The following is a 24,788-nucleotide window of genomic DNA, read 5'->3' as shown; positions in this document are numbered from 1 at the left end:
GCGTTTGCTTTTTCCGCATCTATCTAAATGGATTTGCTCCTTTGTGCTTAACCTGATTCCTACGGTTATCATTTGTTGCTGATCGCGGATCTCTCCGCTCTCATGCAAAGCGCTTGCACGTTAAAAGGGGGGCGCCTGAGCATCGTGACTCATGGGCTCTTACTGGCTCTCCAGCCCTCACCCCCTGGCCTTGACCCATGGCATCGCGACCTGGCATACCAGCGGCGGCTGAGCTCGCTCGAGGGCTGGGACCTGAGGATGTAGAGCATTTGCATTCTAACCACCCTGCAGGAACACACCATTGATAAAGGTCCAGAGCCAGGCATAACCCGCCTCGAGGTAGGGCCTTGTGAGTCCCGAGTTGGCTCACGGGTGCCTAGATACACCTCTCCTAGCCCTACCGTGCCGGCCACGTGTTAGGGCGGGGCTGTACACGCCCCGGGGGCTCCTTTCGGAGGGGAGCCCCCTCCCACGTACCAGTGGAAGCACCATGCTCTGTGCTGGCTGACGACACTGCCAAGGAGCAGCTATGCCCGTACATATATGGAAGCACTATGCTCCGCGCTGGTGATAAACAACTGAGGGCGGCCCACGGCCGTATCAACCTCAGGGAGCCCAGAGCTCAGTGTCTAGCACCATCGCAACGCCTCCCCTCGGGAGTGCCGCGCGAGGGGGCTGGACACGGGGGTTGTGCCCGGGCCACGCCCGAACGCACGCCACCCAGCCAGGTCCCTCGGACCTGGTCGTCGCGCGCCCCTCCTCGAGCGGAGCCAAGGTATGAAAACTCGTTTGAACGTCAAGGGGGACTCTTGAGCATCGCGACTCAGGAGCCTAACTGGTCACGTAGCCCCCCACTCCTTGGTCCCGTCCTGGTTTCCGGTCGGGGCTAACAGCGGCTGAGGTATGCGCGGGGTCGGGCCCTGCCGACGTAGAACGACAAATCCACTCCTACGCCTCCCTTCCCTACTTGCTGTTTGCGCGTCAAGGGGGACTCCTGAGCATCGTGACTCAAGAGCCTAACTTGCCACGTAGCCCCTCACTCCTTGGTCCCGTCCTGGTTTCCGGTCGGGGCTAACAGCTAGCTTCTAGCTGGGCCCGCTCTGCCGCCTCCGTCCGAGCGGCGCTGAGCCAGGCCGCGTCTGCCTCCGATGAGGAGAAGCAAGCCGCCTCCCAGGCCAAGGCCGCTCGCGTTGCTGCCCAGGGCGACACTACGAAGATCCTCCTGCAGCCATCTCAGTTCGTTGGCAGCCTGGTCCAGGACGGCGGAGGGATCCGAAGAGACGGGAGCCGGTGGAGCAGGCGGAGAGGACGGCAGTGTGATTATGGCCTGGGAGGAAGGAGCCCCCTGGGCCTTGGACACCTCAACGGCAGCATCAAGCGCAGGCAACTCCAGAGTCAGCGGGGCCACGGGGGTTGACTCCTCGCTGGAGTGTCCCTGTTGGGCTCGCGAGGATGACCGGGTAGGGGAGGCACGAGCCTCGCTACCTCCTTTCCCCGCGGATGAAGGCACTGCCCCGGTAGACTAGCTCGCCTCAAGCGGGGCCGCAGAAGCCCCTTTCAACCTTTTCGCTACAGGTGCTGGCCTGGCCAAGAGAATGCACACGTCAAGCCTCAGCGGCAGAAACAAAGCAAAGCGCAGATCGAGCACTTACTGGTCGATGTTCGCGGACTCAAGCAGCCTCCGGCCAAACTTGAAGCCCGAGAGCCTACAGCTGGGATCGGCTTTGGGAGGCCCGGAGGCAGAAGGCGCGTCGGGAGGGCAGGAGCTGGCCTCAGACCGCCCCGGGACCAAAGAAGACCCTGGGAGGACCAGCCCCGACCCGCCCTTCCTCGGGACCAAGGGAGAATCCTCCCCTCCTCGCCTGGCGCCGGCCTCGTCGTCGTCCGGCATGGAGCGGAGGGCGCGGGACCTGCGTTGAGGGAAGGAATCCCCCGACTCCTCGCCAGTCACCTCGGAGTCAGACTCTTCTTCCTCCTCCTCCTCTTCTTCCTCCTCACTCCCGCTGGAGTCGCCGGAGGACACATTCACCATCGCCAACGCCGCCAGATCCCCGGGAGCTTCTGCGGGCACCAGCGACTCACTGTTGAAGGTGGGCATGGCGTTCACCACCTGCTCCCAATCGCCGCGAAGGAACAGGGGGACGGGAGCGCCCTCCGGCCTCGCCACGTCTCCCCCAACCAAGGAATGGAGAGCCGCAACCAAATCTTCGTCGGCCAGGGCCACGGAGCTCAGGCGAAGGGCAGCGTCCGCTTCCCTGAGCCTCCACAACGGGAGCAAGTGCTCCCGGAGTGGAGCCACCCGGTGCTCCAGGAACTCCCTCAGGAGCATGGCCCTGGTCAGCTTCGCCGCCCCCAAGTTGCTTGGCCTCAGGTCCGCGTTCATCCTCTTCAGCACCGCCCACGCACGGAGGTCGACAAGCTCCGCGCGAGACCACGCATCAACAGCATTGGGCTGCCCCGTAGGCAACACCAGTTGGGGTGGAGGCGCCCGACATCCACCATGACCCACTTGCTCCGGAGGCCTTCGATCCTCTTCCCAGGCTTCGAGATGGCATTGGAGTTGGAGTATGCGATAAAGCTCGCGCATGCGGTGATGGGGCCGCGAGAAACCCGGAGGTAAAAGTAATGGCACAGCAAGGCCACTGAGGGCTTTGCCCCAACGTGAGCCTCACAATAGTAAGCAAAAATCACCAGGAGAAGAACAGAGTTGGGATGGAGGTGCAGAACTTGCAAGTTGTATTGGCGAAGAACAACAAAGAAGAACTCGGAAAAATGAGGCACTAGACCGGCGATGATGGCGCTCACAAAGAGCGGGTAGAAGGTGCTCCCCTTGCCTTCAGGCTGGTCGGAGCCGGCCTTGAGCATAGTCGCTCCTTCGTTGCCCTGCGCCACCGTCCTCAGGTGCATGAGGGCGAGATTCTTCTCCGACACATTCGGGGGATCCAGAGCCGGCGAGTACCAGGTCTCGGTCGGGGTCTTGCGAGGCGCCATGGCTCGCCAGATGGGAAGGATTGAGACAAATCTGGAGGATTTCGAAAGCGAGAAGGAGAAGGGCGAGAAAGGGGATCTGGAGCAAGGCGAACGAGAACAAGGCAAGTAAGTCTGGCCCGGGCACCTCGTTTGTCAGACGGGCAGTTGCCGAGGCGTCGTGGGGAAGCGGAGACGCCCACGTCCAATCAATCGCCACGCGGCACCCAAGGCCGCAGGCTGTTGGGGCACGCGGCGCTTCGCACTTGCCCCTTCGCTTCTCTGCTAAGCCAAGTGCGGGTGTGCCATGGGCCCGGGGGCTACTGTCGGCGTTCTAGGAATGGGGGTCCCCAGACTTGCCTGCCTGCGGCCTGCGGCGTGGCTCAAGTGGGGGCCCGGTGCAGCCCAGCTTCATCAGCTCAAGCTCAAGACCCTTGTGAGGGGCCAAGCCTCGCGGCGCGGACGACAGGAAGCTTCCTCAGGAGCAGCCTCACCAAGCAGGCTCGCGAGGAGGCGGAGAGATCAAGGCAAGGGCACCTCACGAGGAGTCCGTGACGCAAGCCATGACGATCGAGACCAGGCGGGCGACAGGCGGGTGCCGGCCTGCATAGTGTCCTTGTTTCCCCTTTGGTGCAAAGGGGGCAAACACAGGCCAAGGCATCAGGCAAAGGTTACCGTTTCGGTGCAATAAGACCAAGACCAGCAGAACGGCAGGATGGAGGTCATCGTGGAGCCCATGACAGCATCATCGTCAGAGCCTTTGGCAGCCGAAGACCAACTTTAGTCAGGATAAGTGTACTAGATGTTCCCCTTCAAAATGGCCAATTGTTGGCCCCTTCCCGCTCATTATTTGGGAAGAGGCCCAGGGCCTCCCTCTATAAATAGGACTAGCCACCACAGAGTAGGGGCATCTTGGAGAGACGGATTGAGTAGAAAGAGAGAGAGAGAGAGAAGCGACTAAACTGACCCAAGCAGTTCATCGCACTAGCTCAAGAGCAGCCCTTCGCGAGGCTGTTCTCCCCTTTGTATTGTTCATCATTAGCCCCTGAGGCAATCCATCACACCACAAACTAGAGTAGGGTATTACACCACAATGGTGGCCCGAACTAGTATAAACCTCGCGTCTCTTGTGTGTTCTTCTTTCTAGCTTAGATCCATTGCGAGCCTCGAAGTGTGAGCTGGTAGGGGAAAGATCTTCGTGCGCACCCCAGTGTTCGAACCTCAAGGGTCTGCCGGACCCCGAAATCCGACAGTTATATCTGCGCTCTAGACACAAGTCCATTCCCTAACAAAGACCCTTCGTGAAACAAGGACAGACATTGTTTGATGTCGTCAAGATATGCATGGTTTTGAAACTAGACTATCAGACATTTGCTATGTTGTTCAAGAGCCTAGGAGAAATGAAGGCGAAGGTTATGGTGCTCCATCGGACAATACAACATGAAAATGTAACAGTCAGGTCAAATGAACTGAGCTTCTGAACTTCTGGTGGTGCATTTATCTGCTAGACTGTTAACTTTTATGCCAACCTTCCTTTTGTTTTATAGTTGTAATTAGTTTTGGTGCGATACAAAATTTGTTCTTAACATGCAGCCACCGGCTGAAGAAAACAGCAAGCCATTTTTGTATAGTGTAGGGTGTTCCCTATATTTGCACTGTTGGCGATCTTTGATGCCGAGTGGATGTAATCTGTGCAATCGCCTTAATAGCCTAGCGTTAGTTTTGGGCTTATTTATTTCCTAGTCTTCTTTTTCCCTAGTTTGCTAATGGCTGTAACAACCATGGGCCATATACGGACCATGGTAACCTTGACCCTCCTACGGGCCATAGGATCCATGAGTCTCCTACGGGCCGTCGATAAATGGGCCTCCAACAGGGTCGTAGAATCGGTGGGCCTCGGACCGTCGGATAAATGGGTCTACATGGGCCGTAAACGGGCATAATTGGTATCGGCCCAGCACGGTAACGGGCTGTTAACAGGCCGGAGGACAGCAAAGGTTTAATTCTGTCACAGGCATAACGGGTCGTTAATGAGCCAGAATATAGGACGGGCTGGAAACGGCGCAATGGTTTAAGAGGCCAGAAACGGGCCAACTCTTGCCAGAGGCCGAATTTGGCCCATTAGGGGGAACATGCCACTAATGGTCCGGAAGTAATTGAGGGCCGGAAAGGAGCCCAAGAACGTATGGGCCGTCAGTAGGCCGAAAGCTAACACGGGTTGGAAACGGCCCATGTGAATCATGGGTCGTTGACGGGTACAAAGAAATTTATTGTTCATTATGGGCTAGAGTCACCGTGGGCCTCTAAAGGGCCTAAAGATACGAAGGCCTCATATGGGCTGAAAGACGTTGTGGGCCATACATGGGCTGAAAGTGAAACATGTTGGTGTTATATTCGACGGCCCACATGACGTTGTTGGGCCGATTTCGGTTAGGCCCTAACGGGCCATGATTTACCCGGCCGTAAATTGGGCTATTTGCGAAGAGACCGTTAACATGCTTTTGATGGGCCCGCCCGCTAACTTTGGACCAAGTCTGACGGGCCGGCCTTTGTAAGCTAAATGGGCCAGTGGTGGGCCGTCGCACGTGTCGACATATCATAGGCACCTATCTGACCCACTAACGAGCTGACACGTGTTTCCTTCGGCCAATCCGAATTTTACATGTGGAAATTTCCCATTGGTCCGGGCTGTTAATGGGTTATCGAATCCGAAACCGGACCCGATAGCTTCACGACGTCCCGTTACGGTGGATGCCACGTGTCAGTCACCCTTGATGAAAGCACTTCTGTGACGTGCACAGGTATGACTATCTTGATTCTATCATAAAATCATCATGGATGTACATGCATGACAAAAAACGCGACCTACTGTGACAAACGCGTATCATCATGGAAGTGTATTTTTTGTAGTGTAGGTTATTAAAGGCTTCGTTTAGTCCCTTTTTTGCAGACTGGACCTTTTCCATGACCGCACCCATGCTCCTCCACAATGGAAGCGCGTTGCAGCGCCTCCTCCAGAGCATGAGTAGCCTCCGGATTAACGAAGGCCGCTGCGGGAGCCGTTACTCCTCACCCCTCCATCAAAGGGGCTGCGCATCCCTTTCCGGAGCCGTATTGGTCTCTGGAATGGTGTGCGGTAGGGACCCGGACTGTTGGGGCTCCCAATTGTTGGTGGTCATGGGGATCACCTCCCCCGGGTCTACGGCGACCGAGGTATTAACCTTAGCGCCTTCTCGACGCCCTTGTCCGCCCCTCCTCGGCCAGGAGGAGTCCTTTGGGACGACACCTCGGTGTCCTCCATGGTAGTAGGCAAGGGGGCTCGCGACGGCGCATCGCTCTCCGCCTGCTCAAGCGGCTGGGAGTTCCCCGACAAAGATGAGGCGTTCCGAATATCGCGAGGAGGGCTGAAAGGGGAACAATAATATAGCTTACACGACAAAGGTAGGCAAGCGGAAGCTGAAAAGTGAAATTTCAGATACTTACAAATCGGCCAGGGGCTTCGCCCTGGGGACTCTCTTGGGGATGTGTTCGGACTCTGAATCCAAACTGACCGAGAGGGTAATCTTCCCCCTCTTTGGCGTCGCCCCCTCTGGGTTCTCGGAGGTTGTCCTCTTCTTCCTCCTCCACTTGCGGGGGGAGTCGCTTTCCACCTCCTCCTCCTCCTCCTCTTCATCCTCATCTCCCTCATGAGAGGAGACAGTCTCGGTCTCACCGGACACAGCGTCCAAAGGGCCTCTACGGCAGGGACCACCCTTGGGCTCCTTGCCCTTCTTCTCCAGCGCCTGGTAGGGCACCGGGACCAGCATCTCTGTCAGCTGGGCAGTGGCTGGGTCTTCAGGCAACGGAGCCGGACTATCAATCCACTTCACCTTTGCTGTCCAACCCTATGAAGAAGTGAGCTGATAAGATTCCTGTGGATTAAAAATATTGACCAGACACGTATTCGGGAAGGTTAATACTTACCAGAGTGGCCGGATTCTTGATGTCGAGCCCGACATCTTCGGTCTCCATGGGCCAGCTCTTCTGGGCCTTGAAGCGCAGCTTCCATATTCCTTCGTGCGTAGTGCCGAAGAAGCGCTTCAGGGTCCGCGACTCCTCCGGATTGAACTCCCACATGTGGGAGGCCCGACTTTGGCAGGGGAGGATGCGGCGAAAGAGCATGATCTGCACCACATTGGTGAGACCAACGTTTTCCCCCAGCATGTTGGTGATGCACTTCTGCAGCATATGCACCTCCGTCTGGGACCCCCAGTCGAGGCCCTTAACGTCCACGAAGTGAGCCTCGTGGGGGGTCCGGATCTGAACTCCGGAATTACCGTCCAGTTGGCGCGACGGGGCTCGGTGATGTAGAACCACTCCTGCTGCCAGACCTTGATGGTCTCGATGAAGGCCCCTTTGGGCCATGTGGCGTCGGGCAGCTTGCTTATCATCGCCCCGCCACAGTCCGCGTGTTGTCCGTCGACCACCTTCGGCTTCACATTAAAGATTTTGAGCCATAGGATGAAGTGTGATGGGATGCAGAGTAGAGCCTCACACACGACGATGAACGCCGATATGTGGAGGAAGGAATTCGGGGCTAGATCATGGAAATCTAGCCCATAGTAGAACATGAGGCCACGGAGGAAAGGGTGGAGTGGAAACCCTAGCCCTTTAAGAAAATGGGGGAGGAAGACAACCATTTCGCCGGGCGCCAGAGTGGGGATGATTTGGCCCTCGTTGGGAAGCCTGTGCGCAATGTCTGCGGCTAGGTACTCCGCGCTCCAGAGATTCTTCACATCCTTCTCCGTGACGGAGGAGGCCTCCCACTTGCCCTTGGAGCCTGACCTGGCCATGGCTGGAGAAGGTGGTGGCGGTGAGGAAGACAAGAACCTTTTTTTCGGATGCTGGAGCTTGAGATATTGGGAGGCAGAGGCTGGAGGGAGGCGTGGGGAGGAAAGGAGGAATCTTTTGCCCTCTTATAGGCAGTAGAAATGCCAATCGTCCCCCACCTATGCCTTAAAACTCGCCCATTCCCGATGAGAGTGTGCGCCGTAACAGGTTGGTTTACCCAAATCCCATTGATGAGAATCTCGTGATAAGTTGGCACAATTCCTGTTTTGACAGGACGGGCCAAGGGGGCTCGACCTCGAAACACAAAACGGGGAGTGTGAAAACGGTTCAAAATACTGAAGAGCCAAGTCTGACGCTTTGCTGGAAAAAGTTGTCAGTAAAGACACTATTCCTATTTTTATACATATATTCTGCCCTCGCGGATAAGGGTTGTGTTAATTATACAGAGCCGGATATAGTTCTTTTATAAAGGGAAAGCTGATGTATGATGTTCAAGGGGAGGAACCCGCTTCGCAATGTTGAAGACAATCCGCGTGCCGAACACGTCGTCATTGAAGACTGGTTCAGGGGCTACTAAGGGAGTCTTGGACTAAGGGGTCCTCGGGCGTCCGTTCTATTCAATATGGGCTGGACTGATGGACTGTTGAAATAAAGGAAGAAGGCCACCTCCCGTGTCCTGTTGGGACTCCTGTATGCGTGAACGACAAGATTAAGTGTCCGGATATACTGTTTCCTTTCTCTGTAAACCGACTCTGTACAACCCTAGGCCCCTCCGATGTCTATATAAACCGAACAGCTTAGACCGAAGGCAGGATCATAACATTCATAGGCTAGACAATCTAGAGTTTAGCCATTACAATCTTGAGGTAGATCAACTCTTGTAACCCCTATACTCATCGAATACAATCAAGCAGGACGTAGGGTTTTCCCTCCTTTAAGAGGGCCCGAGCCTGGGTAACTATTGTGTCCCTTTGTCCATTGTTACCATTGATCCTCAGACATAAAGCTTGGGCCACCCTACCCGAGATCTGTCGATTTTGACAACGACACCCGTAGCGATGCTTAAGTCTGTCCGAATCATGTTAGCAATTGCCCCATTTTATGATTATGAAATCTGGCAAATGGACGTCAAAACTGTATTTCTTAATGGATTTCTTAAAGAAGAGTTGTATAAGATGCAACCAGAAGGTTTTGATCCTAAAGGTGCTAACAAAGTGTGCAAGCTGCAGTGATCCATTTATGGACTAGTCCAAGCATCTCGGAGTTGGAATATACGCTTTGTTGAGGTGATTAAAGCATATGGTTTTATACAAACTTCCGGAGAAGCCTGTATTTACAAGAAAGTGAGTGGGAGCTCTGTATCATTTCTAGTATTATATGTGGATGACATATTGTTGATTGGAAATGATATAGAATTTCTGGATAGCATAAAGGGATACTTGAATAAAAGTTTTTCTATGAAAGACCTTGGTGAACCTCCTTATATATTGGGCATCAAGATCTATAGATATAGATCAAGACGCTTAATAGGACTTTCACAAAGCACATACCTTGATAAAGTTTTGAAGAATTTCAAAATGGATCAGTCAAAGAAAGGGTTCTTGCCTGTGTTACAAGGTGTGAAGTTGTGTCAGACTCAATGCCTGACCACTGCAGAAGATACAGAGAAAATGAAAGTCATTCCCTATGCCTCAGCCATAGGTTCTATCATGTATGCTATGTTGTGTACCAGACCTCATGTGTGCCTTGCTATAAGTTTAGCAGGGAGGTACCAAAGTAATCTAGGAGTGGATCACTGGACAACGGTCAAAGTTATCCTTAGTTACCTAAGAGGATTAAGGAAATATTTCTCGGTTATGGAGGTGATAAAGAGTTCATCGTAAAGAGTTACATCGATGCAAGCTTTTACACCGATCCGGATAACTCTGATCTCAATCTGGATACATATTGAAAGTGGGAGCAATTAGCTAGAGTAGCTCCATGCAGAGCCTTGTAGACATAGAAAATTTGCAAAATACATATGATCCTGAATATGGCAGACCCGTTGACTAAACTTCTCTCACAAGCAAAACATGATCACACCTTAGTACTCTTTGGGTGTTAATCACATAGCAACGTGAACTAGATTATTGACTCTAGTAAACTCTTTGGTTGTTGGTCACATGGCGATGTGAACTATGGGTATCTATCACATACAGATGTGAACTATTGGTGTTAAATCACATGGCGATGTGAACTAGATTATTGACTCTAGTGCAAGTGGGAGACTGAAGGAAATATGCCCTAGAGGCAATAATAAAGTTGTTATTTTATATTTCCTTATATCATGATAAATGTTTATTATTCATGCTAGAATTGTATTAACCGGAAACTTGATACATATGTGTGGATACATTGACAAAACACTGTGTCCCTAGTATGCCTCTACTTGACTAGCTCGTTAATCAAAGATGGTTAAGTTTCCTAGCCATAGACATGTGTTGTCATTTGATGAACGGGATCACATCATTAGGAGAATGATGTGATGGACAAGACACATCTGTTAACTTAGCATAATGATCGTTCAGTTTTATTGCTACTGCTTTCTTCATGTCAAATACATATTCCTCTGACTATGAGATTATGCAACTCCCGGATACGGGAGGAATGCTTGTGATATCAAACGTCACAACATAATTGGGTGATTATAAAGATGATGTACATGTATCTCCGAAGTTGTTTGTTGGGTTGGCATAGATCGAGATTAGGATTTGTCACTCCGAGTACCGGAGAGGTATCTCTGGGCCCTCTCGGTAATGCACATCATATGAAACCTTGCAAGCAATGTGACTAATGAGTTAGTTGCGGGATGATGCATTACGGAACGAGTAAAGAGACTTGCCGGTAATGAGATTGAACTAGGTATGAAGATACCGATGATCGAGTCTCGGGCAAGTAACATACCAATGACAAAGGGAATAACGTATGTTGACATTGTGGTTTGACCAATAAAGATCTTCGTAGAATATGTGGGAACCAATATGAGCATCCAGGTTCCGCTATTGGTTATTGACCGGAGAGGTTTCTCGGTCATGTCTACATAGTTCTCGAACACGTAGGGTCCGCACGCTTAATGTTCGATGACGATATGTATTATAATGAGTTATGTGTTTTGGTGACCGAAGGTTGTTTGGAGTCCCGGATGAGATGACGGACATGATGAGGAGTCTCGAAATGGTCGATAGGTAAAGATTGATATATTGGAAGGTAGAATTCGGATATCAGAAGGGTTCCGGAATGTATCGGGTACATACGGGAGTACCGGAACCCCCCGGGAAAGATATGGGCCATATGGGCCATAGGAGGGAGGCTAACTAGCCCACAAGGGGTTGGCGCGCCCCCCACAAGGGAGGAGGCCGAATTGGACTAGGGAAGGGGGCGGCACCCCCCTTTCCTTCTCCCACTCCCTCTCCTTCCCCCTTTCCCCCTCCGGTAAAAGGAAGGGGGGCCGAATCCGACTAGGAGTCCAAGTGGGGCTCCTACCCACTTGGGGCACGCCTAGGGCCGGCCTCCTATCTCTCTCTCCTTTATATACGGGAAGGGGGGTGATGTCTACTATGCAACTTTATTCTTGCAGACACGTGTTGGGCCTCCAAGCGCATAGTTTTGTAGGACAGTAGCAATTTTCCCTCAAGTGGATGACCTAAGGTTTATCAATATGTGAGAGGTGTAGGATGAAGATGGTCTCTCTCAAACGACCCCGCAAACAAATACAAGAAATCTCTTGTGTCCCCAACACACCCAATACAATGGCAAATTGTATAGGTGCACTAGTTCGGCGAAGAGATGGTGATAGAAGTGTAATATGGATGGTAGAAATATATTTTGATAATCTGAATAAATAAAAACAGCAAGGTAGCAAATAGTAAACGGGCACAAAAACGATATTGCAATGATGATAAATGAGGCCTAGGGTCCGTACTTTCGCTAGTGCAATCTCTCAACAATGCTAACATAGTTGGATCATATAACCATCCCTCAAAGTGCGATGAAGAATCACTCCAAAGTTCCTATCAAGCGGAGAACATAAGTCGGAATTGTTTCTAGGGTATGAAACCACCTCAAAGATATTCTTTCCGTTCGATCTATTCAAGAGTTCGTACTAAAATAACATGAAGCTATTCTTTCTGTTCGATCTATCCTAGAGTTCATACTAAAATAACACCAAAGCAAATTCAGATTTATAATGTTCAATCCAACAAAAAGAACTTCAAAGAGTGCCCCAAGATTTCTACCGGAGAAATAAAGTCAAGAACGTGCATCAACCCCTATGCATAGATTACCCCAATGTCACCTCGGGAATCCGCGAGTTGAGTGCCAAAACATATATCAAGTGAATCAATACGATACCCCATTGTCACCATGAGTATTCAATTGCAAGATATATATCAAGTGTTCTCAAATCCATAAAAGTATTCAATCCGATAACAACGAAATATCAAAGGGAAAAACTCAATTCATCACAACAAGATAGAGAGGGGAAAACACCATATGATCCGGCTATATTAACAAAGTTCGCGATACATCAAGATCGTGACATCTCAAGAACATCTGTAGTTTGCTTGGTTGTCAGTGGGGTGGTGTGTCGGTATCTGGCACCTTTGTATCTTGCCTTGGGTGTGTGCGTTGTGTGCGTTGTTGGCGTGTGTCCGTATCGGTGTCTCAGTTGGTTTGTGGTGATGGTTGTTTTATAATATAAAGCGGAGGGAAACCCTTTTTCTAAAAAAAAGATAACATTCATGTATCGCCAGTTAATACTTCAAAATTTACCCATAAACTATATATCCATATTTAAAATGGTTGGATTATCTGGCTAGAAAGAACCTATTATCCCACTGTGTCTCTCATTAGTAATATCATATCCTATATTGTATCCTATCAAGCAGACTTGAATTTGGAAACGGTTTCAAGCGGAAATTGTCCTAACCACTTGCACCCTTAATTAGATACATGCAGTGATTGAAAATATATATGGTCTTGTCAGTATCCATGTCGAGTGGAAATGTCTGTAAAATTATCTTATAAAACATATAATCTCTTGGTGCTATTTTGAGCAACTAATATTTACATGTCTCTAAGATGTGGTCGTTCCTATATATAGAGACTGTGTTGTTGTTTGAATTTAACCATAATAAATGTGACCAGGTTAGGTATAAAACATTGATCTTATGCCAATATTATTCATGATATCTAGTCTTTTGGGCATGAGTTTTAAGGACATTTTCTACCCATGGGTTTTTGTCGGTTGATACATGCGAAGTCACCGATTGGGTTTAGATTCAAATATGCCCCATGCCCCTGCCCTTGGGACACCCGTTAAATAACTATCTGACAGGTGAGTGCCAAGTCCAAAGCCCAACGGCCCCAAAGACCCAAAGGTGAACCTGAATATGTGCTTATGTGTGGCTAACCCTAGCCAGCTAACCTTCTCCGGAGTCTGGACCCAGCCATATGCGGATGTGTCCAGGATGTCGTGGCCTCCCTTGTGCAAAACTGCACACAACCACTAGCCAGACACGCACGCAACGCCAACAAGCGCAACCCCGACAATCCCCATCTAGACATGCACATGTTGGTAGTATGCTACTTCGGTCTTAACCAAACTACCATGAGTGACGAGCCCAATAGTTGTCCCCATACGCCTCTTTTTCAGCCATATTTTGCTATCTTACTTTTGTGCATCACTTGTTGTATCAAGACTAAGATTTGATCGTGGTGCGTAACTTTTGGCTATGTGAGACCATTTATTTGGTGGTGACCCGTTGATGCAATTTTGTATCAGAAATGAGTATTGACTATATTTATGTTGTGACGTTTGTGCGTGCAAGTGAGATAGTTAAGTATATGTATTGTGCTTATGTTGTGCAAGGTTCAATATTTTATTTTCATATATGACTTTTACTGTTGTTGTTGTTGTTGCTGCATTGTACATATTGTGTACACAACTACACATTGTTACGGATGCTTCTTTTATTGCTCAATGAGTATATCCATGGATACTTGAATATCCAACATGTATGTACGAATATTTGCAGAATCTATGTCCCGTTGATAATATCACGTGTCGGGAATGGATAGACACATGCATCTGGAGAGGAATTCTACCCGTCCAAACCACCCCGTTGCCATTTGTATGAGTTGTACTCGTCCAAACTACCTATCGCCATCCTTTAATGTTAAGCTCTAAGAGATAATATCCTAACCAGCAGAGAACATTCATCTTTTTGCCATTTATCTTCCTTTCACGCCGCCTATCGTTGTATGCGACACCTCTAAAAAGAGGTTGACAACTTTGACAACATCCTGTTGTGTGTGCATCTAACTAAAATAATCTCGTGACATTTAAGACAAAGCCGTTTTGATCTCCATCTATTGCATTAGATGCCATATCCTAACAATATTTGTTTGTTATTACCTTTGACCGTCACATAAAATTCAGGAGCATGCAAACATTAACTGATAAATATAGCACCAAGCGATAATCCATTGTATAATTTGTTTTTACCGTCTCTGTGTGACATAGAGGGGCTTCATCTACCTTTTTTTAGCGGGAAGGCTTCATCTACCTTTTTTTTCGTAGGAAGGCTTCATCTACCTTTGGTTGCCTTGGACAACTCTATGTTACCCTTACACTTTATTATCGTAGAGCTGTACTCCCCATGAGGTTAAGGAAATAATTGATTGATGTCTTCCTCTTCTTTTCCGACATAACGAGAGTAACGAACTTTCCGCTAAACATATACTCCTCCGTCCGGAATTAGGGTCTCTTTGATTCAAAGAATTTTGATAGGATATTTGAAGGATTAGAATCCTTAGAAATTTTTCCTACATTGATCATTTGATTCGTAGGATTGAATCCCGTAGGATTTTTTCCTAAGGATTCATTTGTACTACATTTCACAGGAATTCTAACATCCACTCCAACCTCTTGAAAGAAATCCTTTGTTTTTCCAGTGACACAATCAAACAAACTAAAATCCTATAGGGATCCAATGGACGTGCCATTTCAATCCTACGTTTTTCCTGTTCCAGTGTTTTTACAATCCTATGAATCAAAGAGGCCCTTAGTTGTCACCGAAATGAACGTATCTAGACGTATTGTAGTTCTAGATACATCTATTTTTATCAATTTCCGTGACGAATAGTTGGGGACAGAGGGAGTATATGCAAGCTTGAAATATTGAATCAAATCCCCACATAATTAAATGATCTATGCATTAAGCTGTTCCCTGGACCAAAGGCGGCTCATAATCAGATTACACATCTCAGGAAATGATGGTGTTCTAAGGAAAATTAATGAGCAGCCGAGAAAATCAGAACATGGTAGTACGATCGATCATCAAGCTGCCTTTACCCACCAACCGCTCTCTCGTGTGAAGTGTGAAGGACTACCGTGAGTACACAAAAGAATGGACTCCCGTTTCATCCTCTCATTTTTCTACCAGACGGAAGATCCACATTTTGAGTGAAAATAAACGGAGTTTCTTTTTTACTGCAAACGTTGAGAGGTCCTCATCCGCAACGGATGCTAGCAACATTCTCGCAGATTAACCACAAGGGTAAGAGAGTAAAACTTCACACCTGCCGATCCTCTTTGACTGATGCGCCAGTGCCAACCTCTGCCCTTGACTTTTCCACTAGAGAATCAGTAAAAGTAATAATAATAAAAAAGAACAGTAACAAAGTGGGTAAACAAGTGTGGCAGAGGGAGCACTGCAGCACACGTAGGCACTGTTCATCCTGACACCCTGTTCTGGAGTAGTAGCAAAATATACTGTCCCTCCCCAAGATCGTACCGCTAATCCGCCTTAATCTTTGTCCTTACCTTTAACACTATTTATCTATCAAATTACTCCCTCCGTAAACTAATATAAAAGTGTTTAGAACACTACTTTAATCTAAACGCTCTTATATTAGTTTACAGAAGAAGTAGTAAATAAACAATTAATAATACCCATCACGCCGCCCGGACCCTTTCCTCCTCCTCCCCCCACCCCCACACTATACTCCACTGCTGCTTCCCTCTGCTCCTCCATGATTGCATTCACTCCTGTCCGTCCACGAAGCACACACACAGACACTCTCTTCTCCTCTCACTCCCCCTCTCCCCTCCTTCCTCGGCCGTGTACGGGGTTCATTCACGTGTAGGATGATGATGATGGCCTAGGGTAGGGTGGAGTAGCGGTGGGATGGGGAGCGGCTGGATCTCCGCAATCCTGAACGGTTCGCGGCTGCGGCGGCGGCGCTGAGGGGTTCAAGATCTTGCGCTACTCAAGGTACGTCTTGATTTGGGCGCCGCGCAATCTTAGGCGGCAATGTGGAGATTGTGCCGGGGGAAACATAGATTTCCCCACTTCTTTCCTCGTGGATTTCGTTCGCGGGTGCTTTTGGCTATTTTTGGCCGTGGGCTGCGCTGCCCGTCCTGTTTCTTGGCCGGGGCCGTTTGCTTGTGCTGTTCCTCGTGCGTGCCGTGACGACGATATCTTCCCAGATAATCCCATTCCCAGAACGCGAACTGCCCATCTTTTCCTGCCAAAAAGGCCGTGGTTTTAGTTCCACTGAGAGGGGCTGGGTTGCTTCGGGGCGCCTTTTTCTCTCGGTGTGGTGGCGGTGGGCTTCTTCTCCATCTTCTTCTTCTTCTTCTCCGGGATGGATGTGACGCGGGGATCTCGCTCTCTGCCTCTTTAGGAAATGCGGCGATTTCTCCCTTTTCTAGGTAATTTCCTGGACCCCATCTGCAAATATCTCGAGATTTTCTTCTTCTTCTTTCCTTGGATTTGCCCTTGATGGCGCTGCTGATTCCGGGTTCGTTCGTCCCCTTTTTATGCCGCTCGCTTGTGATGCCCATCACTGCTGTGGACGGTCAGTTTCCCCCTCTTTGCGGCCGGCCGGGTGGGTGCGGGTGGGTTTCTCGCTGCGTTTCTCCTTTCTGCCGCTGATTGGAGGCCTAGGTTAGTTGGTGACATCTTCCTGTGTTTCTGTTGTTGGTTGGGTTCTCTTGTCACCGCCCTCCTTCTCCTTCCATCCACCATTCGTGCATTCATTTGCGTTGGTGAGATTAGCCCCCATTTTGAAGGATTTTTGTTCTTGTGATTTTGGTGTGTGAAGTGGGATTTTAGCCATTCTTGTTTCTTGATGGGGCCAGGCCTCTGCATCTTCTTCTTCCCCAAGTGTTCGTTTCCCAATCTCGCTCCACTTCTTCCAATCTTGTCTTGCAGGAGCAGTGTTCTGGTAAATCCATGCCCCCTTTTCTTCGCTTCAACTTTTTCTCCGGGCATTGCTTGGATCATCAACAAGCTACTCTACTAGAATCCATGAAAAATTCGTGTCTATCCCCCCACTGAACTTGGGGACTCGTGGCAGCAATCTTGGCACGTTTCTGAGCTTGTTGGAGAAATCCTCTGCAGATGTGGGTGATCCAGCTATCGCTGATGCCCTCTGTTTTGTCATCGCTTCATCTCAAACCAAAAGTCATTAATGGCCTTAATGGCGTTCCCCTCTTACTGCAGCCATACGTAAAGATACTCCTAACAAACAGCTGGGCCGTTTCAGAAAGATGCTATTTTTTTGGAAACAATTTACTGCCTTACCGTTTACCCAGTCATCATTTTTGACCGTTATGTGCTTCCGCTGGCCTTCCTTGATTTGTTTCAAGATGTCTATATATAGCAGAATACTACAGCCACCCCCACCCTCGATCCTACTGCAATTTCTGTCTCCAGAGAGTCTCTTGGTTTCCTAGGTTGATCAGTTCAGATCCATCTTTTTTGTGTCTGTGCCTAGTTTCGGTTTCGTTCATAAGAAATCATCTGCATATAAGACAGTGACTAACTTTCAGTGCTTCTGTTGTGCCGCAGGTGGTTGGCCGGAAATAGATCTTATGTAGGCTGATTTCCGGTTGATTTGAATTCCGCAACAAGTTCCCTTGAGGATCCAAGGAGTGCTGTTCTGTTGCGCTCTCTTGGTCGGCTCTGATGTCGAGGACGAAGATGGCGGCGAACAATCCGATGCGCAAGTACTCGTGGTGGTGGGACAGCCATATCAGTCCCAAGAACTCGAAATGGCTCCAAGAAAACCTCTCAGGTAAATATATTGGGGCACTACGGTCATATATCTGTTGAGATCTTCATATTCATTGTTTGGAAAACACCAACCATATGAAATATACTTGAACTTGAATTATTGCTGGTCCTCTGTCAATTCAGTTTGGAAACAGTTGTTATCCTTGCTGTCCCTTGCGTTGGTTGGTATAGGCTATGTTGAACCCCAAGCATTTTCTTGCCTTACCACGTCATTATCTTAGCAGTGTGCTGTGCATGTTCAAGTTCAATGGTAAGGGTGGACTGCTTTTAATTATAAAGGACAAATTCAGTTGAAAGCTCTGCCTGTTATAATGTTGTACAAAAATGGCCCATCTCCTCGTGTCTCGTTGAAAGTCATCAAAGTTATTGAGGAAAGGCACATGGGCAAGTTCAATGCCCCTTTACAAGAAAACGCTACTTAAATGGGCAATCTTTGTTGGGAGTCACATGTCCCTGTGCTGGATTAGGTTGTTTAGGAGGTACCCCTACATGGTAAATTCTTGTGAGGAATCAATATAAGTTGGATTGACCTGTCAACAATCTGGATCAGTATAGCTCCTATGGTGAATATTAAGTTCAGGTTCAGTAGGGCGACATTCATTAATCTTTTTTCAATGGATATTTGATGCTTGTACCACATGTGACACTGTTCTAGAGTATAATATAATGTGGGCACCGCATCAATGCCACACCTGAACTAACAATTTGATATACAAGTATGATAATTAAAACTTGCTAAACTTCATATGAAAATACAGTAGTAAATTATAATACAAGTACAATAGTTAAAACTTGCTAAATTTCATATGAAAATACAGTAATAAAATACTTAATGTAAGAATAAACATTGTTAGTTTACTGTCTTGTTTGGGGAGAACAGATTAAAAATTATATCAATTTCATTTTTTGTGTGTTACTTTCCGAAACTATTAGGAGGGCAGGCCTGGCGCAGTGGTGAAGTCCTCCCCACTTGTGCCAAGAGGTCCTGGGTTCGAACCAGCCTCTCTGCATTGCACTTTGCAGGGGTAAGACTAGGTTCCTATAATCCCTCCCCAGACCCCACCTTGTGTGGGAGCTTCTATGCACTGGGTCTGTCCTTCCTTTTACTTTCCGAAACTATTAGATTAAGTGTTTGCCGTGTCAACGTGTATCAGTAGATAACTATTTGTCCTTTTGCAACATTTACGTGGATTGTATACTGAACCAATCTCCATTAATGCATGATTACACAGATACGGATAGCAAAATCAAAGTTATGATCAAGATCATTGATGAGGACGCCGACTCGTTTGCAAAAAGAGCAGAAATGTACTACAAAAGGCGCCCAGAGCTGATGTCCCTGCTTGAGGAGTTATACCGTGCTTACCGAGCTTTAGCTGAAAGACATGACCATGCAGCTGGGGAACTCCGATCGGCTCATCGGAAAATGGCAGAAGCATTTCCCGATGAATACCAGTTAGATTTGGATGATGACCTGCCATCTGAAACTGCATCCTCAGAAACTGACTCTGACAGCCGTGACATGACACCCTTTTTCCGCTCTTTCATCAACACTGGCGACTCGAAAAAACGTAGTAAAGGTATCTGTACAAACTCACTTCTTTTGTAGATGCAATATCCAAACATGAGTGAGATAAAACTAATACACATGTATTTAAAATTGCAGATGATCAGGACCATGAGAAGTTACAGAAAGAAATTTCAAGCTTGTCACAGGAAAATCAAGACCTTAAGAACAAGATTTCATCTGTGTTAGAAAAGAGTGAAAGTGCTGAATCTGAAGTTCGATCCCTCAAGGAGGCCCTTGCACAACAAGGATCAGAGAAAGAAGCCGCAGTTTCACAGTGCCAGCAATCCAGTGATAGGTTGCAGAACCTCAAGTCTGAAATATTACATACCCAGGAGGAATTCAAGAGGCTAAAAGAGGAGATGCAAAATGGTCTGCAGAATTTGTGCACTGCAGAGGAACAGTGCCTTCTGCTTGAGAGGGCTAACCAGGATTTGCATGTGGAGCTAGATAAGCTGAAGTATGCTTCAAAAGAGAAGCATGAAGAGCTTAATGAGAAACACATTGAGCTGGAAAAGCTCAGCATCTCTATACAAGAGGAGCAGCTCAAGAGCATGCAAGCGGAAATGGCACGGCTGTCTTTAGAGAAGCAATTGGCACAAGTACAGGAGAAGCTGCGGCTTTTGTCTCTCGAAAAGCACGGTGAAACAAGTAAGTTTAAGGATGTTGAAGCAAGCAAGCTTATGCTTCAGAAAGAATTGGAGATGATTCGAGAAGAGAACCGTAAACTGGATGATCAAAACCACTCCTCGACATCCGTGATAATTCGTCTGCAGGATGAGATAATTTCCTTGAAGAATGCACAACGGAAACTCGAGGAGGAGGTGTCTCGGCATGTGGAGGAAAAGAAGGTACTTCAAAATGAGCTTTCACACATAAAGAATGACAGAGGTGATGTTGAGAGGAAGCATTTCTCAATCAAGGAGCAAATACAAGTGGTTAATTTCAATGTGGAGTCACTCCAAGCAATTGCACAAGAGATGAGGGATGGAAATGTTGAGCTAAAGGAGACTATCAAGAATCATGATGGCGTGAAAGCGTTGTATGTTGAGAATCTGATGCAGCTGGAGAGAACGATGGAGAAAAATGCTCATTTGGAGAGATCTTTGTCAGCTGCTACCACCGAGGTTGCAGGATTGAGACAGAATAAGGCCACACTGGAAGAATCTTGCAAACAGCTTAGCTCCAAGATTAATGGCTACCAGTCTGAGCGAGCCATGTTCATTGCGCGGATTGAGGGAATTTCTCATACCATGGAGAAGCTATCAGAGAAGAACGTGTTTTTGGAAAATTTATTATCTGAAAACAATACTGAGCTTGAAAACCATAGGATGAAGCTTAAAGACTTGGAAGAGTCTGCACAGGCACTCCGCAATCAGAATTCTTTACTTCGATCTGACAAGAGAACTCTTGTGCAGGAGGTACAATCTCTTTTACTTTGTTAGTTCATTGTAATGCTAAAAGCGATGTAACTTCATCTAAAATAACATGTAACTTGATGCCTGGATTCTTTGATGTTGTCTCAGGTGGATAGCATCAATGGTGCTCTACTTGATTTGGAAACGCAGTATGCAGAGTTAGAAGGAAGGCATTTGGATCTCCAGCAGGAGAAAAACACGGTTCGTAATGAAGCAGTCAAACTACAGGAACTGTTAAGGCTAGAGAGAGAGAAGAGCAAAGAACTCACCCACTCAGACAAGGCTCAGTTCAGTGCTATACAGAAGCAGATAGCCCTGCTTCTAGAAGATGGACGGCATAAGGAGAACCAGCTTCAAGAGGAGGAGCACAAGATTGTTGAAGCTCAGATCGAGATTTTCATCTTGCAGAAGTGCTTAGGTGACATGGCAGAAGCAAATTCTGATGTCTCAGGGCAACTGCAGAAGCAACAAGAAGCACACAAAGTTCTTGAGGAGAAACTGGCATGTTTGACACAGAACAACCAGAAGCTTACTGAAGGGATTGGTTCTGTGGTGGAAGTACTACAGTTTGATGAGAAATATGGATCCTTGGATCTGATGAAGGTTGACGTGGTTGTACAGCTCATCTTGCATGAGATTAAGTGCCTGCTGAACACCATTTCTGATGCCCAGGATGTCAAGCAGAACCAGATCCTTGAAAAGTCGCTTGTTGTCACCCTCCTGGAGCACTTTGGACGGGAGGTGGCGGATCTGAGGTCAGAAAGGAGTGTTCTGAGGCAAGAGTGGCAAGCTAAGAGTGAGGAACTGGTACAACTGCAGAGTGAAAGGCATGACCTCCTAAAGATCAGCTGCGACTTACGCAAGGACGTGGAGGCCCGTAACCGCAAAGTGGACGAGATGAAAGCTGAGTCAAAGTTCTTGGTTCGACAACTCTCAGAGCTGCAAGAGTCACGCCAGTCACTACAAGCTGAGATTATTAAGCTGATAGAAGAGAACTCCTCACTGGCAGGAAAACTTTATGACTCAAGGAAGAAAGAGAAGTCGTCGGAAGATGATTTCAGTAATCTAATTGGTGAAGCAATCAGGACAGATATCCTTGGTGTTGTTTTCAAAAGCCTTCACGATGAGAGGACATCGGAACTGCAAGCTTTGCATGATGATTTTGGTTGCCTCCATGCGGCAGGCAACGAGCTTTACCAAGAAATCAGGCTGATGAACAAGAAGCTTGGCGATCTGCAACTCGAGAATAACTACCTTGAGAAGGAGCTCAGCAGAACTTTAAGCATCTGTGATGGCTCTAGTCCAGAGGTTGGTTCTGCAAGAAGGCGTACTATGCGAAGAGATACCAAGCTGTTGAAATCTGGCAGGAAGAGCCTACAGGAGAGTGCGGTGAACGTGGAACAGCGCAAAGAAGTCGACAATGCTGGTCTTGAAAAATCAAATGAAATGTTGAGGGAGGAGCTTCACAAGCTGCAGAGTGAAATGCAACTGCTTAAGAACAACGAGCAGCCAGTGATTGATGTCAGGTCTTGCGATGCAGAGATCTCGAAATTGCTGGCCAACATGCAAATTGCCACTGCCAACGCAGCTCTCTTCAAGGAGAAGGTCCTTGAGCTCATCGTAGCATGCGAGAGTTCTGAGATAAGTGAAATAGTCCAGAAGGAGGTATTGAAAGAGGAGATCAGTCGAAGGAACTCCTATGTGGATGCACTGAAGGACAAGCTAAATGCTGTTGAGATTGAGAACAGAAGGCTGAAGGTCGACCTGAATGGTGACTTCACAGTGCTAGGCGCATTGCAAACTGAAGTCAGTGCCTTGGAGAGACAAACCCTGTCACTGGCCAAGGATTGCGTACCTTCGAACAAACTCAAAAAAGAGGTATACAACTATGCATTTTATTAACCATACCATGTTCTTTTTGCATCTTCCCCATATGTGTTTATGCTGAAGCAATATTTTTATGTAGTTTCTACTTGAAGGATCCATAATATATTTGAGAAATCTGATATTTGTATTTGTGTTGTGGAGTACATAGCATGCATCTTTTTATTGATTACCATATGTGATTTTGTTTCACTTGCCCCTTTGCCAGGAATTTGTTTTGTCACCTCAGCTCTCAAAGATTGCTGTGAAACCAAGCGATGACCAAAACTCGCCGAAGCTGGTGAAAGACATGGAGCTGCAGAGGTTGCATGGAACCATCAAAGCACTCCAGAAGGTGGTTACGGACACCGGAGTCGTTCTCGAGCAAGAAAGGCTTGATTTCAGCAGCAACCTCCAGGACGCCAGGAAGCAGATCGAAATGCTCAAGCTCAAGGACGCCCTGGACAGCGACGCGAGCGACGCAAACTACGAGCGGATGCTCAAGGACATACAGCTCGACCTCGTCCAGACCCCTAGCCGTCGAGCCATCGGCTCGCACCGCCTCAAGAAGAAGATCACAGCCCAGCCCGACGATAAGATGCTCGCGCTCTGGAGCGTGGTCAGAACAAGCAGCGGCAGCGGCAGGCACGACGATCTGCGGCCGCCACAGAGCGAGGCGGCGTCCGAGAAGGACAAGGGTCGACACTCCACCTCCGAGCTGATGCTGGTGAAGGACCTGGTGGTCGACAAGCAGGACCTGCCGAGGCCCGTGGTGACCACCACGGAGCCGCACCGCGAGTGGAAGAAGAAGGTGATCGAGCGGCTGTCCTCGGACGCGCAGCGGCTCAGGGACCTCCAGTCCATCCTCCAGGAGCTGAGGGCGAGCGTGGAGGCGTCGGGGGAGAGCGAGCTGGAGAGCGTGCGGGCGCAGATGATCGAGTCCGAGGAGGCCATCACGCAGCTCATCGACACCAACGGCAAGCTGCTGACCAAGGCCGAGGAGTTCACCTCCGCCGACGGGCTCGACGGCGGGGGCGTGGACCTCCGGAGCCGGAGCCAGCGCAAGATCCTGGAGCGGGTGAGGAAGATGTCCGAGAAGGTGGGCCGGCTGGAGATGGAGATGCAGAAGTTCCAGCAGGTCCTGCTCAAGCACGAGGAGGAGCGCGCCAGCCGGCGCGCCGCCAAGACGGTGCAGCGCCGGTCGAGGGTGCAGCTGGTGGAGTACCTCTACGGGAAGCGGCGCGGCGGCGGCGACGGTGGCTCCCGCCGGCAGAAGCGCGGGCCCTCCTGCTGCATGAGGGCCAAGGCCATCGACGACTGACTGACGTCCCGAGTTGTTTTATCCAGCCCAGTGCTAGAAAGGCGCCAAGTTTTTTTTCTTACCTAGCTTTAATCTTCAGAAAATGCAGCAGACTTTGCTCTTGTTTCATCATTTTATTATGCTGCTCTAGGTAAATAATTATGCGAACTGTCTATCCTAGTTTCTTCATTATCTTACCTCAAGTAAGGATGTAAATGGTAGTCGTCAGAACAGCGGTAAACTGTTAATCTTTCGTCGTAATTTTGTTGTTCTCTCATGTACAATTCTGATGCTGTTTTTCATGCTCGTTGGTTGGTCTGGTTCATGTTCTTTCGGATATAACATGAATGGAATAGGTAGTGATCACTGTAGTTGAAAATATTTTGAAATGAAATCGCAAGCCCTGTTCTTTGGAATTTGCCATGATCTAGAAAAGCTACAAAATGGACTCACAAGTTTGTGCTTCAGGGTCTTTTAGAACGACCGCCCCTTGGGCTTGGGCGCAACATTGTCAACCTCCGGCCCCAAATGCCCGAGGACGCATCCGTGGACAGTGACCGGATGGCACATTAAGATTTTTCCCCTAGGGTTTCGCCTAGGGTTCCACCTTTTCCTCCGGCGATCTAGCCGGAGTCCACGTAAAATCTCTCCGGCTACCGATCTCTTTGGGTCGTCGGTGAGATCTATCATCTCTCGCTGTGTGCGCGTGCGTGCATGGCGGA

General features: G+C 48.6%; 1 protein-coding gene across 2 annotated transcripts; it reads left to right on the top strand.

The window, feature by feature from the left end:
* The first annotated feature begins 15,824 nt into the window (after positions 1-15,824).
* On the top strand, positions 15,825-24,368 carry LOC119307474 (protein NETWORKED 1D-like). Of its 2 annotated transcripts, none has more exons than XM_037583555.1 (6): positions 15,825-16,112; positions 17,694-17,919; positions 19,151-19,498; positions 19,585-20,906; positions 21,012-22,781; positions 22,996-24,368. In XM_037583555.1, the coding sequence occupies exons 2-6, from the start codon at positions 17,811-17,813 to the stop codon at positions 24,085-24,087; spliced, it is 4,641 nt and encodes a 1,546-aa protein (XP_037439452.1). In that variant the 5' UTR covers positions 15,825-16,112; positions 17,694-17,810; the 3' UTR covers positions 24,088-24,368. The 2 variants fall into 2 exon arrangements, with proteins under 2 accessions (XP_037439452.1, XP_037439453.1); XM_037583556.1 differs by lacking the exon at positions 15,825-16,112 and adding an exon at positions 16,373-16,552.
* Positions 24,369-24,788: the final 420 nt, after the last annotated feature.

This window comes from Triticum dicoccoides, chromosome 5B (genome assembly GCF_002162155.2).
Source record: "Triticum dicoccoides isolate Atlit2015 ecotype Zavitan chromosome 5B, WEW_v2.0, whole genome shotgun sequence".
Lineage (NCBI taxonomy): Eukaryota > Viridiplantae > Streptophyta > Magnoliopsida > Poales > Poaceae > Triticum > Triticum dicoccoides.
This window is presented reverse-complemented; position numbering and strand designations above follow the sequence as displayed.

Bases quoted from the DNA above. Each gene is read 5' to 3' on its own strand.
- LOC119307474 (XM_037583555.1), top strand. From the start codon at position 17,811: ATGTCGAGGACGAAGATGGCGGCGAACAATCCGATGCGCAAGTACTCG. The intron at 19,499-19,584 runs GTATCTGTACAA...TTAAAATTGCAG, and splicing joins CTCGAAAAAACGTAGTAAAG to ATGATCAGGACCATGAGAAG. The intron at 20,907-21,011 runs GTACAATCTCTT...ATGTTGTCTCAG, and splicing joins AGAGAACTCTTGTGCAGGAG to GTGGATAGCATCAATGGTGC.